Source organism: Lampetra fluviatilis, chromosome 25 (assembly GCF_964198595.1).
Source record: "Lampetra fluviatilis chromosome 25, kcLamFluv1.1, whole genome shotgun sequence".
NCBI classification, from domain to species: Eukaryota; Metazoa; Chordata; class Hyperoartia; order Petromyzontiformes; family Petromyzontidae; genus Lampetra; species Lampetra fluviatilis.
The window spans coordinates 7189799-7203321 of record NC_136299.1 but is presented as its reverse complement, the minus strand read 5'-3'; the positions used below and the strand labels follow the sequence as shown (position 1 = coordinate 7203321).

General features: G+C 51.7%; 3 protein-coding genes across 3 annotated transcripts; 2 read left to right on the top strand and 1 right to left on the bottom strand.

Moving 5' to 3' along the window:
- Nucleotides 1-57: 57 nt before the first annotated feature.
- GINS1 (GINS complex subunit 1) lies at nt 58-5165 on the bottom strand. Its single transcript, XM_078868143.1, has 7 exons — nt 4746-5165; nt 3751-3815; nt 2620-2718; nt 1478-1568; nt 1239-1355; nt 1046-1120; nt 58-629 (listed from the first exon to the last, which is right to left on the bottom strand). The coding sequence occupies exons 1-7, from the start codon at nt 4818-4820 to the stop codon at nt 561-563; spliced, it is 591 nt and encodes a 196-aa protein (XP_078724269.1). The 5' UTR covers nt 4821-5165; the 3' UTR covers nt 58-560.
- A 431-nt stretch (nt 5166-5596) lies between these two features.
- RPUSD2 (RNA pseudouridine synthase domain containing 2) lies at nt 5597-11903 on the top strand. The gene is made up of 3 exons (XM_078868138.1): nt 5597-6630; nt 7714-7978; nt 8667-11903. The coding sequence occupies exons 1-3, from the start codon at nt 5828-5830 to the stop codon at nt 9522-9524; spliced, it is 1926 nt and encodes a 641-aa protein (XP_078724264.1). The 5' UTR covers nt 5597-5827; the 3' UTR covers nt 9525-11903.
- Nucleotides 11904-12389: 486 nt separating this feature from the next.
- TOMM5 (translocase of outer mitochondrial membrane 5) lies at nt 12390-13346 on the top strand. Its single transcript, XM_078868390.1, has 2 exons — nt 12390-12647; nt 13194-13346. Exons 1-2 carry the CDS (start codon nt 12527-12529, stop codon nt 13226-13228), a joined length of 156 nt encoding a protein of 51 aa, XP_078724516.1. The 5' UTR covers nt 12390-12526; the 3' UTR covers nt 13229-13346.
- The last annotated feature ends 177 nt before the right edge of the window (nt 13347-13523 follow it).

Sequence of the window (13523 nt, the reverse complement as noted above, 5' to 3'; positions counted from 1 at the left end):
CACTGTTTTGCTATTCTTGGCTAACTGCCCTTTAAAAAAAAACAATCTCAGTACTAACTGGCATGACCATGGTGCACTCCTGTCAGGTATCAGTCAGATCTCAAGCTAAGCAGGCTCTAGCCTGGATAGTGCTTGTATGGAAAGACCACCATATAAAACAGGTGTTATGGTCAGCGTGGTATAGTCAAATGAGCATTATGGCCCTCATCTCGTAGTGGGTCGACAAAAAAGGCTGTTCTTGCACTTTAGCCGGCACACGTGCTCACACACCAGCAAATCGACTCCTGGATCCACATAGCCAACTAAACTAATCCTGCAACAGAGCAGAGCAGCCTGGAGGACTCTTAGGCCTGCTGCTACGGATACCGTTGAGAAGTATGGTACAATTGTCAATGCGTTTGCAGAGCTGACGTTGGTCGCCGTTTGAATCGAGTAGGCCCCGAGTTTACGCGACGTGGCAGGCAGTGGCAGGGCCCTGTTGGGACCCCTGACGCTGCATTCTCAATCCCAGGTCGGTCCGAGAGTGGGTGATGGTGGTGGTGGTGGTAGCGACAGCATTCTCAGGACAAGATGTGCTCCAAAATGCCTTGCCGGATGAGCTGCTCACACGGCCCTCGTGGAAGGAAGTGCTGAGGGAGACAAAAAACCTGAGTGAATTCCTCACAAAAAAACTCCATAGCTCTTTCAGCCGCTGAAACAATGACATAACTTACTGAGCTACAAGGAGGTGCATAAACGAAGACTGGGGTATCCCTGGTATTGCAGGCTGTAGGCGTAGGGAACGTGGGAATTGATCTCGGGTGACGGTGCAAGGGGCGGCAATGTCAAGCTGTGCAGGCGGGTGGCTGTGATTGGTGGGTGTGTGCATGCATTACTTCTCACGTGACACCAAGACGCCTCGGCTTTTATAGTTGGAGACGAGAAGTGAGTGGGGACAGTGATAGAACACAAGAGGGCCCATGTCACGTTCGCTACACCACTGCGCATCGACGTACGCTCGCGTGCATTTGCTGACATCCAGGGCCGGGTTTGGCGCAACAGTTACCTGTGTGTTCTTCTTCAGCAACACGGTGCTGCCATCGTCAATTTCCAGCTCGCCGTAATCCTTGAGGCAGCGCACCTGGCGGCGGTGGATAGGCCAAAGGTGTGAGGGCTACTCCGTAAGCGATTAACATTGAGCAGAGGTCTTGATTTTTTTTAATTACTTATGGGGGGGGTAGGGGATGTGAGGCACGCACCTCGATGTAGAGGCTCTTAGGAGGCTTGGTGTCCTGCGTGAGATCCAGTCCCTCCTCCCCGCCGACAGAGCCCATGTACGACGCCAACGACTTCTTGTAGTGGTTGAACCACTCGAACTGTCGTTGGAGAACATGCAAGCTGTGTTAAAGCGATTGAATGAATTGTCGTGATCAGATTCGTCATTAATCACTGGTGTTACAATTGTTACTCGGGTAACAGGTGAGGTTGTTCGCCTTGCCTCCTCCACGGACAGATGGAACCTCACGATGGGGGGCAGAACGCTGCCGTACTCCCAGCGCATCGTGCGGATCCTCTGCACACGGTCATACCTGCGGACGGAACGACAGAACACACCAGCCCTGAGAATTCTAAATATCAAGTTGACTGTCATGCGACAGACATTACTCTCAGTGGCAGTGCTGCCCTCTTCTATGTTGGAAGAGGCCACTAGAAATGGATCTCAGACATGGCTCTGTGATATCTGCTTCTGTGGGCCATTCTCTAATGCAGGGGTGCACTGCTCTGCAAGAGATTAGAATGGATTATTTGTCTCAACACGATGCCAATAGAACAAGTGGGATACAATTTTAGGGCATTATTTTTTTTTTTTACAAATAAACGTATATTTGATTACAAGTTGGGGCACAGTTTTGTTTTTTAAACTGCTACGATGTTTCAACATTGAAGTTATCAATTTGACATTTCTCCATTGTCACCTTACGCTTAAGTAGGCACAGAACCCGTGGGGAGCGGAGCCATTCCACCCCATTCCTTCCTTCCCTCTTCCCCAATTCTTTACAATATTTCGGACTCATGAATGTGTGTTTAAACGAATGTGTCATTAAGGATAGCTGTAAGATCTTCCAAAGAGAATGTGGCAGGAAATGATTGTAGATGTTAAATTGTATAAAAAGACAAACATCTTTTAAAAGGATTATTGGACTCGTGAATGTGTACATTTAAAGGAATGGGCCATATACAGGGTGCTTCAAAACATTAACACTTATATGGGACTCGTTTTTAATGAAAAAAACGGACAATACACTAACATAATACGGTAAATGTAATGTTAATAGCTTAAAAAAGTCAAAAGTCTCCACTTGTTCGCCATCATTGTCAACGCGTGCCTGGAATCTTCTCCAGGTGGTCTCCAGAGGCTGGAGGCACATTTCTTGTGGTATTGTTGCAAATTCTCATAAGTGTTTAACATTTTTTTCTAAGCACCCTGTATTCAGGACAGTTGTCAGATATTTCAAATAGAATGTGGCAGGAAATTACTGTAGATGTAAAATTGTGGGAAAAAGACACAGACACTGTTTTAAAATGAACCGTGGTGCTCGCGATCAATGTAAGCGCCGTGGGTGCTGACAGAACACTCACGCGTAGGCGAGCAGGCAACGCTTGTTCCGCAGCAGGCAGCAGTGGCGGAACTTGATGGTGGGGATGAGTTCATTCTTCCCGTCAGATTTAACCTCATTTCTTTAAGACAAAAAAAACAGAGCACTCATCCACAAAGTACTCGCATAGTCGTAATGCTGTGAAAGACGTTTTACTCGTGCAAGCTAAACTTAGAAAACAGTGTTGCTATGTTCAAAATATTCCCCTCCAGTACTCGATGAGTGTGGATGAGTTGCTCAGTGACATGTACCGTATTTTTCCGCATATAACCCGCAGACGCATATACCCCGCAAAAATTGCGTTTTGTGTAGAACAAATTTCAGATAGACCGCACCTCCATATACCCCGCAGGGTCTTGTTTTGTTTGTAAAAAGTGGTATACCCCGCGGGTTATATGCGGGAAAATACGGTAATTCACGAGCCGTTTCAAAATGGTAGGCACAGGGCTTAACTTCAGGTAGATTTCCAACCCGGAAAAAAATGTTCAGCACCCGGCAAACCACGTCTATTGTACCTCTCAGTCTGGCGACTAATCACGAGTCTACTACAGCGTCTACTGGTGGCCCAGATGTTTAACAAACACCAATCTATTCAAGGTTTGTATATTTGGGAGAAACTAACTCGAGAACCCGCAGGAAACCCATGCAGAACAGGGGGGGGGGGAGAATATAAAAAATCCAGGTAGGAAGGCACCCGAGTCAGGAATCGAACCGAGGTCCTTCTTGCTGTGTCGCCACTACGCCACCCTGAAACGAAGTCACGGGCCGAATTTGGCCCGTGGATAGTAGGTTCCACACCCCTGCTGTCGTAACAGAATCAGAATGTACGTATGTTAAACTTCTTTCGCACCGTACATAGCCAACCTTGCTAAATGGAGGTGCTCGGGGAAGGACAGCAAGCTAAACACAAACAGCTATTCTAAAATGATTGTCAATCTAGTTTATTTCAAATTGCAAAGCTCCAGTGGCTTCCTAATATCGGAAGCATTCCAGACGGCCGCAGAAGCGCATCTGAAAGCGCAGCGATGCAGCGGCCGTCTTTGTTCGATGGCCAGCCAGAAGCCGAGTCGTAGAAGAGTGGTTGTTGCTGGTTGAGGTGTGTGTGGGGTCGTACACATCTGTCTGATTCTGCTCGTACAGAACCTTCATCTCCTCCAGCACCTGGCGGACTCCATCCTCCTGGGTCATCAAGGGGGAGACAGGACAGGTGAGTGAGTCTGGGTGGTGAGGAACTTTAAGATAAGACTTTAATAAAGATGCTATATAAGGTAAAAAAGCGGTATATTAAATATTACTGTCGCTAATCCGATCTCCAACACTAACTTACACAACTTTACACGCATGCCCTAAACTCTGTTAACTAAAATATTTCGGGCGAAATATTTTAGTTAACATTACGGTTGACTGACAATCTATGTTCTAGATTTGAAGCTTTCGTGACTGCAAGGATTCATATTCTTAGGTTTTTTTCGGTAAAGTCACGTAAGTAAAAATAAAAAAAATTATAGAAATAATAATATAAATAAACTAATATAATAATCACTACAGTAATTTTGCTGTGGCTGTTCCACCTGATGACGGAAGCTTGCGTTGCCTCCGAAACGCCGTAATTTAATTGAGTTATTTTCATTTTATTATTGTTTATTTTTCATCTACGTTACTTTACCGAAATAACCCAAGAGTATGGATCCTTGCAGTCACGAAAACTTCAAATCTAGAACAAACAACATGGGTTAAGAGAGACATTATTGACTGTTATGATCAGTGGTACAGCCACAGGTGGCCGCTCCTCCTCACGACGTCCACGTGTGGAGACGGAGGCGTCAGAGGAGATTCCTCCAGCAGTGGATAGATGATGGTGATGAATGAGGATGGTGATGTTGAAACATTGTGGATGAAGCTGACTGTGTGTTTTGGGCATTCCTCTAGCAGTGGATAGATGATGATGGTGATGAATGAGAGCGATGTTGTTCAAACGTTGTGGATGAAGCTGACTGCGTGTGTGTGTTGGGCCTTCCTCTAGCACTGGATAGATGATGGTAATGAATGAGGATGATGAATGAGAGCGATGATGTTCAATCGTTGTGGATGAAGCCGTCGCTCGCTCACGTTAAACGGCGGGATCTGTGCATCCGTGGCGCGGTGCAGCTCCCGTATCAGCTCTATCGCCTTCTCGCAAAACATTCCTGCTCAGTGTTTATTACAAATACGAACGATATCTAAGAGCACAAAATACGCACCGATAATTATCGTTAAATCACCTAAAACTAGCCCTTTCTAAGTCACAAAACAAACCCCACCCCCCGTCACTCAATTATAACGAACGGCATTAGGAGATTTTAAAACTACTTAACATCTAATTTAAAAGAAAGACTCGTCGCGAGATAGCGAGTGTCTCAAACAAGAAGGAAACTAAACGCAAGAATCGCCTCTGAGGTGAAGTCCCGGAGCGTCTCCGCTTCTCTTCAGTGCCATTAGAGCGCGAATTTGGCGCCAAAAACGAGTGGCCATTGCGGGGGCGGGACCAAATGGAAATGGGCGGGACTTGTGGGATAGGGGGCGGAGCTAAAATGAAAGGGGCGGGGATTGAGAGAAAAAGGGCGGAGCCAAAAGGAAATGGGCGGGACTTGTGGAATAGGGGGCGGAGCCAAAATGAAACGGGCGGAAATTGTGGGATAGAGGGCGGGGCCAAAAGGAAATGGGCGGGGGTTGTGGGATAGGGGCGGAGCCAAAAGGAAATGGGCGGGACTTGTGGGATAGGGGGCGGGGCGCAGGGTTCAGCCAAGAGAGGAGTGCGAGCGTTAGGCGAGCCAAAGAGAAAAGAGGAGGAGTCAGGGGACAAAGTGGGCGGGGCTTGTGGAGGAAGAGGCGGGGTAAGTTATGGGGCGGGGTCAGAGGGGGGTGAGCAGAGGGGGTTAGGGAAGGGGAGGAGTTGAGGGGGGTGAGGGGAGGGGGGTGAGGGGAGGGGTGTGAGGGACGGTGGTGTGAGGGGAGGGGTGTGAGGGGAGGGGGGATTTATATTCTGGGGTCAAAGGTCACCGCGACCAGAGCCCACGTGCGATACGTGGATTCTGCTGCTGCTGTTGTATGCCGGAGCTGAGAAAACATTACTAACTTTTAAACCACACGAATATACTTTACAAGTTTACGTTTTATAGATCACGATATGCAACGTGTCATTTACAAACCGAATGATAGCGGGCGACGGAACTATCAAAGCAATCGGGTCTCGGTGTTCCGCTTACTGCGGCCGAGTGTATTTACTACACCACTCGAATGTTTGTTTGCCGTCGTGGACTTGTCTTAGAGGGCCTCACCAGCTCGGCTCGTTGAGCCTCAGACGTTTGCCTCGTTCAGCTCGGCGCGCCAGACAGCCCGAGACGATGGACGACTCCGCCGCCGCCGCCGACGCGACGAGACTCGCGGAAGGGAGCGCCGAGGCCGGAGACGCGGACCCTGCCCCGGCAGCACCCTCGCCTCCGCACGCCACGGGCTCCGCAGGGCCGCGGAGTGTCGCCACGAAGCGCAAGCACGGCCAAAGCGCCTGTGCGGCGACCGGGCATCAGCAGTGTGGCGATGATGATGGCGGTGACGATGATGATGGAGATGGAGGAGTAGGAGGAGAGGGCAAGCGGCCACCGCGTCGCCACAAGCGCAGCCGACATCAGCGCGTCTCCGGCGAGCGCCACGTGCCGCCCCCCAAGAAGCGCAACGCCGGCGTGAGTTTCGGCGCGGACCACTTCGCCGAGGCCGAGTGCTACGTCGAGGCCGGGCTGCGCCGGGTGCGGCCCTACCGCTTCGACTTCACGTCGTACTGCAAGGGCCGCTGGCTGGGCCGCACCCTCGGGGAGGTGCTCGCGTCCGAGTTCCGCGCGCAGGGCCCCCGCTACTACGAGGCGGCGTGCGCGGCGGGCAGGATCACGCTGAACGGGGAGCGCACCTCGCTCGCCGTGGTGCTGCGCGACAACGACCTCGTCCGGCACACCGTGCACAGGTGAGGATGGACACCTGTGTGTGGGTGTGGGGGGGGGGGGAATGGAGCTTCATAGCTCATCGGATTTCTCCAGGATCAATAACGATTCTGAGGTAGCGGCGGAGACGTCTCGCCTCGGGGCAAAGTCGTCCCCCTCGGTCCAATCGCCCCGGGGCAGAGTCGTCCCGCGATGGGGCCATGGTGGCGACGCGCGCCTGTAAATCCATGAACTGTGGAGGCAGCGAGGGTTGTTGGGTCACTTATGTAAATGTTGCGAAACTCTCTTACCCCTTGGGCCGTCGAGGAAGGGCCGCCTCCCGGCACGCGCCAGGAGACGGCGGTGGTCACTTCTTTCGCACCGTACGTACCCAACTGTGGTAATGGATTGCTGGCCACCTCGCACGCGTGGGTTTCTCCAGGTTCCTTCGGTTTCCTCCGACGTGTGATCACTAATTTTCTGAGAACACCTTAATATGTATGAAACCGCAGAGCTTGAGTTTTTGTTGGCGCCGGACCTTCGCGTGCATGTCTGTGGTTCCTTGTGCCTCCGAGTCGTTCTCCTTCTCTACGAGAGTGAGCCAACACTGTGCGATGCGTCACAAGTTGTCATTTATTTGTATTACGTAGCGCATTTACCGCTCGTTGCAGAGGTTCACAGTTTGAATTCCACCGGCCGCCCTGGTGTAATACCGCGGTGTGTGTGTTATCTGGACAGCCATCGCCAGCATTGTCATCATTACAATTATGATAATGCCGTTCACTGAATAAAGAAGGCCTTGCTGAGACGTGTGATTTTGGCAGCGGAGTAGCAGTGATGGGAGTTATGGGGTGGCACCATTCTTCCCTACACCTCTGTGCTTCTTTCCTTTGCCAGAATAATTATTATAATAATTAACTATGTTTATCCAGCGCAAGAGGAGGTTCCTGCATTGGGAGGTTCCTGTAAAGGTTCTGTGTATAGTTTTCTTCGGCCCTCTGCCGTGGCAACTTTCCCTACACCTATCGCACGTTGTCTGACATCTTCACCATCACGCGACCTCGTCCGACCTACGCCACGTGACCTTCATTCCGTGACCCCCGACTCTGCCCCACCCCCCCCGCAAGGCACGAGCCACCCGTGGCCGCGGGCCCCGTCACGCTACTCGCCCAGACGGACGAGCTGGTCGTGGTGGACAAGCCCTCGTCCATGCCGGTGCATCCGTGCGGACGCTACCGCCACAACACGGTCATCTTCGTGCTGGGCAAGGAGCACGGCCTGGCGCCGCTGCACACCGTGCACCGGCTCGACCGCCTAACCTCCGGCGTGCTGCTGTTTGCGCACACGCTCGAGGCCGTGCAGCGACTCGACCGGCAGATCCGCGAGCGAGAGGTCAGCCCCGGGGCCGGTGGGGAACGGGGGTCGTGACCCCTAGATGGGTTCGCGCTGGGCGGTAGCCGCTCTCGCACACGGCAGCGTTGCCGCACTTTCCAACACGTGCGTTTGTGCTCGTGTTTGATGAGCTATCGTATTATTGCCTTCAGAGACACAACAACAACAACGTAATGACCTTCACCTGCAAGGACGATACTTTTAGCGCTGGTTTTTTTTCGCCAAGTTTCCGGATTTTTTTTTTAGCAATCTCGCCGGTTTTTCTAACAGATAACTCCCCAACAGAAAAGCAAATTTACGCAAAACATGTATTTATATTGGATCATCTCCACGAGAGTGACTGTGAAGCTCCTCGTTTCAGAGAGAGAGACTGAGCCAAAGCATGAACACTTTCAACCTGAGTTGCAACACGTTAAAACATTAACAGTCACAGGATACGACTGTGTAGGTTTTCGCGGTTGCGCTGCGTGACTCTCCGATGTGTCTTTGAGTTGTTCTGCGTGATGTCTGACGTTTCGTTCCACGTGCTGGGAGCTTCTTCAGGAACCAAATTACATTGGACACCAAGCCGAATGACATGAACACGTGGGAGAGCGTTGCAGTGACAGGAGACCCTCATCCTTGTTTTTGACCCCTGACTCCTGACCCCTGATGCCTGTTGCCGCCCCCGCCTCGCTGACCCCACCAGGTGCAGAAGGAGTACCTGTGCCGCGTGGAGGGCCGCTTCCCGGGTGGCAAAGGGGAGGAGTCGGAGGAGGTGGTGTGCGCCGAGCCGGTGCTCGTGGTGTCGTATAGCGTGGGCGTGTGCCGCGTGGACCCACGCGGCAAGCCCTGCCGCACCACCTTCACGCGCCTCAGTTACAACGGCCGCTCCAGCGTGCTGCTGTGCCGGCCCGAGACCGGGCGCATGCACCAGATCCGCGTGCACCTGCAGTTCCTGGGCCACCCCATCATCAACGATCCCGTGTACAACGCGGCCGCGTGGGGGCCGGCGCGTGCCCGCGGCGGCACCATCGGCAAGAGCGACGAGCAGCTGCTGCAGGACCTCCTCGCCGACCGCCGCCGGCTCGGCGAGGAGGTGACGGAATCCTGCGACGGTGACGGTGGTTGCGGCGGCATCGGCAATGGGGAGGGAAGTATCGTCGTCGGGGGCATCACGTGCAGCGGAAATGACGATACTGCACAGAAGAGCAGTGGCGGCAGCGGTGGTGGTGATGGTGGCGGCACAAACGAGCCGGTTACGACGTCGTCGGAAGCCGAGGACCCCTGGGCTGGCGGGCAGGACCCTCTCTGCAGCGAGTGTCGCCAGACTCGGCCGGACCCCAGGCCCGATCAGCTGATCATGTTCCTGCACGCGCTGCGCTACCGCGGCCCCGGCTGGGAGTACACGGCGCCGGCGCCAGAGTGGGCGAGCGCCGACTGGCAGGAGCCCCCTCGCCCAGACACGGAGAAGAGCGATGGGGAACCTGGGCAGAATGAGACACTGGCCAGCACCACCACCACCATCACCACCCCTGGGCAGACTGACGCTCTGGGCTTCACGTGACTGCAGCACACGGTGGTGGTGGTGGTGGCTGCTACAACGCTCAGCAAAGCTTCTTGAATCGAGCTTCTAGGTTATTTTGGTAAAGTCACGTGACTTTACTGAAAGAACCAAGAAGATGAATCCCTGCAGTCACGAAAGCTTTAAATCGAAAATTATTGAATCGCGTTGTGGCAAACGATCAAATCGCTCCGTTGTCCTGGTAAATAGTACACGATGTGTTGTATCATGGGCCCTGGCAACTTTGAGTTTAAATCGTGGGCATGGTGGATAAACCAGTCCTGGATCATCCACCACCTTTACCTAAGCCACAACGGTTATGTTTCGTCACACATCCTCTTGTGACACGGCATGGGGAGGTCTTCATCCAGCAGTGGCTTGACAAAGATGCTTGTGAATTATATTGTTTGTTGAGTTAATTTCCTCATTCATGTGGGTTTCAGTGTGAGGTCCTAAAGTTTTTTTATTGTTGCTCTGCAACATTTAAATAATGATTTATTTAGGAAGGTCTCGACAAGTCTCAAGATTCCCTTTTCCCAAAGGGTTCTGCCCTTTCGGGAAATTTGGCCGATTCCTTTTTAAAATTACCAAATCATTTGGTGATGCTGCTGCTTCTGGGTTGGCAACGGGTACACAAGCCCATTTAACAAAAACAAACTCAACACTTTCCGTAGCAATATAAGAAAACATTGGTTTTTATTTTAAGGCAGCGTTATCTCCAAATATATTGAACCTTTTTAAGCACTCGGTGTATTTAAATAATCGACGCTTCATGTGAGCGGAACAGCCAGAGTATGTGGAGATAACCCACCGTGCGCACGAGGGAAATCGATCTGCACGGATGGGTTTGTGAACCCGCTTGCCGTTTTGCGGTCTTGTTGTCGTCACGCGTCCACACGCGAGTCATTTACGTTTGATCCGAACACTCTTGTCTCCAAAGTGCTAGATAATGGGCATTCGCGATCGCCGAGGGGAGTTTGAACTATTTTGAAGAAAAAAACTGGTAAACAAAAAATAAACCGGACTCGAAATATATAAATGTGACTGTGTTTTTCGACGATTAAAAAAACTCAACAAATTATTACTTTGCTCAGATTATCCCCACACACACCTCGTCTGCTGGTTAAAAAAAACCGAGATTTATAAACAATCCACATTCACGAGGTGAGTCAGGAGGGCAGAGCGCCGAGTGACAGCTTTGTGCAGCATCACTGAAGCACTGAGGCAGGGGCACTCTTGCAAATGAGACTCCTATTCTGTCGAGGTCCGCCAGCCACGAGAGGGCTTCAGCAGAGAGAGTTCGTGTCCTTTTGCTGTTCCTCTGTCGAAGGAGGTGCCGCAGGCTCTAGTGGTTTTACTCTTTAGTCCATAGTTTGGGTTGCATGGGCACGATCGCATTACTGTTGATTGTGTGTTGCTGCTGCTGCTTTTATTGTAACAAAACACGAGCCCACGATACAGCACGCTGCGCCGGGTCGCATAACCTGGTTTCACATTTCCCTGGGGGACAGTCCCGACGCAACTGGATCATATAAAGGAGGGGAGGTAAAAGGTGGGGGAGAGGGGCTTGCTGCCCCCACCAAGTGATGATGTTGCTTGTCTTTCATTTTCCGTTCATAAAGGAGACATGTGCATCGGCCTGTAGATGTTCTGATGCGGTTGACGGTCACAACAATGTGTTCGAAGAATATCAAAGCCAGGAGGTTGCGATGTTTGGGCCTCGGATGAGGTGTTCATTCTAGACGTCTGCGTTGATTCGCCAGCGTGCTTCCAGATCTGGGTGAGATTTTAGGATGGTGGCAGCAGCGTGATCCCAGAAGGGGGATCGGGTCTTTAGTGAGTGGCGAGGAACTTTGTAGAGGTTTTGGTTGATGGGTAGGTGGTTTTCGTTGGAAAGAAAATTTGTTAACTCCCTTGCAGTAGTGTGCACATGTGTCTTGACGATATTTGGTGGCAGAATGCTCGTCAGAACAGGGAGCCAGGGGATTGGTGTCGGTTGTGGTTGTGCCGGTTACAATGCGCGGTGCGTGTTTGTAGTTGTGCGTCTAGCAAGTTTGTGTACGGGCTTCTGGACCCGGCTGGAGCTTAGCGGTGTGCCACGGAGGAGGCCCGGTGAGAGGGTGGCAGTTCGCAGCGCGTCAGCTGAGGCGTCCCCTGGTCGTTCCATCCAAGTGTCGATTGCAGGGCGATTCTTGATTTGGTACTCTCACAGATCTGTTTCACGTGGGGCTTTTGACGGCCAGGCTTCTATCCATAATTGACTCTTATCCTGGTCGCATACGTTCTCACCCGGTTAAACAAAAGAAAGTTCAAACTTGATTTTTGTTTTACCCGAAAAGAGTGTGTTGGTGTCGAAAAAGTGGTTTTAATGTGAACGTTCAATAAAAGGGTGCCGCCTAATAGCAGAAAATTACCAATGTCCTGTTCTCGTGGAGCTTTCTGTGTTTGAGTAGTTCCATGGTGATTTTTCTTAACCACGGGTTGCCGTTTGAATGTTGGTAAAGCATTTGCAAAATTTTATTTGCTTCTAAATGAGCTTTTAAAGGTAAAATGCAATGAAACAGCGCCTCCTAGTGGTAGAACAGCGCCTCAATACAGTACAGGCAACATTTTTAATTTGTCTACTTGTGTTTCTTCGTCTGAATTAGTCTGTAATAAGGTAGGGCACTGACAAGGGGTTTGACAGCCATGGATTCTGAACCGCAGCGACCAACAACAACACAGCGAGGGGTAAACGTGAGCACGTGGTCCACCGTCACCACGTGCTCCACTACGAGTCGGTCGCATTCACGTTTCCCCGCACGCCGTCACACGTGACTTCTAATGCGCGGTCCGGGGCCGCCGGGCTGCTCGTTACGTCACTTCCAGGTCACGTGGCCCTCACTTCCTGCGCGCACTGCACGTGACGACGTTACAGCCGGCGCGCGGCTCCGGCGAGGGACACGTGGGTGACGACCTCTTGACCCTTTGACCGTAAACCTCGGTACCCCACCACCCGAATTGCGATGTTCCGCCTGGAGGGGCTCGGTCCGAAGCCGGACCCCGAGGAGATCAAGAGGCAGATGCGTGCCGACGTGTGGAGCACCGCGCGCAATTTCCTCATTTACGTGGCCGTGCTGCGAGCAGGTGAGGGAGGGGGGACTGCCCACCCACAGCATCATCATCGTCGTCATTAACATCATCATTCGTTCACAGGCCACCGTTTGTGTCAACTTCCTCATCCCCATGTCGCATTCTCGCACGGTTCGCATATTCAGTGAACCGTACTATCAACATCACGTCAGCGCCTATATCAACAACGTCATTTCATCACCAGTATTTTAATCGTCATCAAATAACGTCATCGGCGTCATCGATAACATCTTCAAGGTCAGCATCAGGACATCAACATCGTTAACTCTGCATGTTGAGCTTCTTTCGCACCGTACGTAGCCCAACCGTGCGAATTGGAGGTGCGGGGAAGGTCGTTGTCATGAACATCGTTGTCAGTCCACTGGGGTGGGGGGGGTTATGAGGCCAGAGTGTGAATTCCTCGGCTCCACGTGTCATCTGTAATATGAAATACGTGCAAACTCGTGTGTGTGCAAATACTCGCCTGTCCACGCATCGACCACCAGCCCCATTGCACACGTCGAGCGGACACCGCGCGCGGTTGCGCCTTCTGTTCCGCAGCGCCGTTCGTTCTTCAGCAACTGGACAAGATCTGAGTGTCGGAGGAGGTCTCGTCCACCATGAGGACAAGACGGACCAAGACGCGCCGCCCTTACGCCCTCGCCCAGCCCAACATAAATCCTGTTACTCAATAAACACACCGGCTACCATCAACCCTGTGTGTGTGCCAGTTACAGTATTTGTTATTGCGAGTGCAGTGTTCATCAAGCAAGTGAATATTCACCCACACTGGCTTTACGTGTGATTATTCATTACACGTAAAGCCGGTGCAAGTAATGATCGTGGGCTTTCAGCACAATCCCGCCGCTTCATATCCCAGAATCTGTGCAG

What these genes read in the sequence shown, in the direction of transcription:
- GINS1 (XM_078868143.1), bottom strand. Translation starts at nt 4,820, where the DNA reads ATGTTTTGCGAGAAGGCGATAGAGCTGATACGGGAGCTGCACCGCGCC. An exon ending in GAGCAGAATCAGACAGATGT is followed by an intron (nt 2,719 to 3,750) that starts GTACGACCCCAC and finishes TTTGTCTTAAAG; the next exon opens with AAATGAGGTTAAATCTGACG. An exon ending in TCCATCTGTCCGTGGAGGAG is followed by an intron (nt 1,356 to 1,477) that starts GCAAGGCGAACA and finishes CTCCAACGACAG; the next exon opens with TTCGAGTGGTTCAACCACTA.
- RPUSD2 (XM_078868138.1), top strand. Translation starts at nt 5,828, where the DNA reads ATGATAGCGGGCGACGGAACTATCAAAGCAATCGGGTCTCGGTGTTCC. An exon ending in GTCCGGCACACCGTGCACAG is followed by an intron (nt 6,631 to 7,713) that starts GTGAGGATGGAC and finishes CCCCCCCGCAAG; the next exon opens with GCACGAGCCACCCGTGGCCG. An exon ending in GGCAGATCCGCGAGCGAGAG is followed by an intron (nt 7,979 to 8,666) that starts GTCAGCCCCGGG and finishes TGACCCCACCAG; the next exon opens with GTGCAGAAGGAGTACCTGTG.
- TOMM5 (XM_078868390.1), top strand. Translation starts at nt 12,527, where the DNA reads ATGTTCCGCCTGGAGGGGCTCGGTCCGAAGCCGGACCCCGAGGAGATC. An exon ending in CGTGGCCGTGCTGCGAGCAG is followed by an intron (nt 12,648 to 13,193) that starts GTGAGGGAGGGG and finishes TCTGTTCCGCAG; the next exon opens with CGCCGTTCGTTCTTCAGCAA.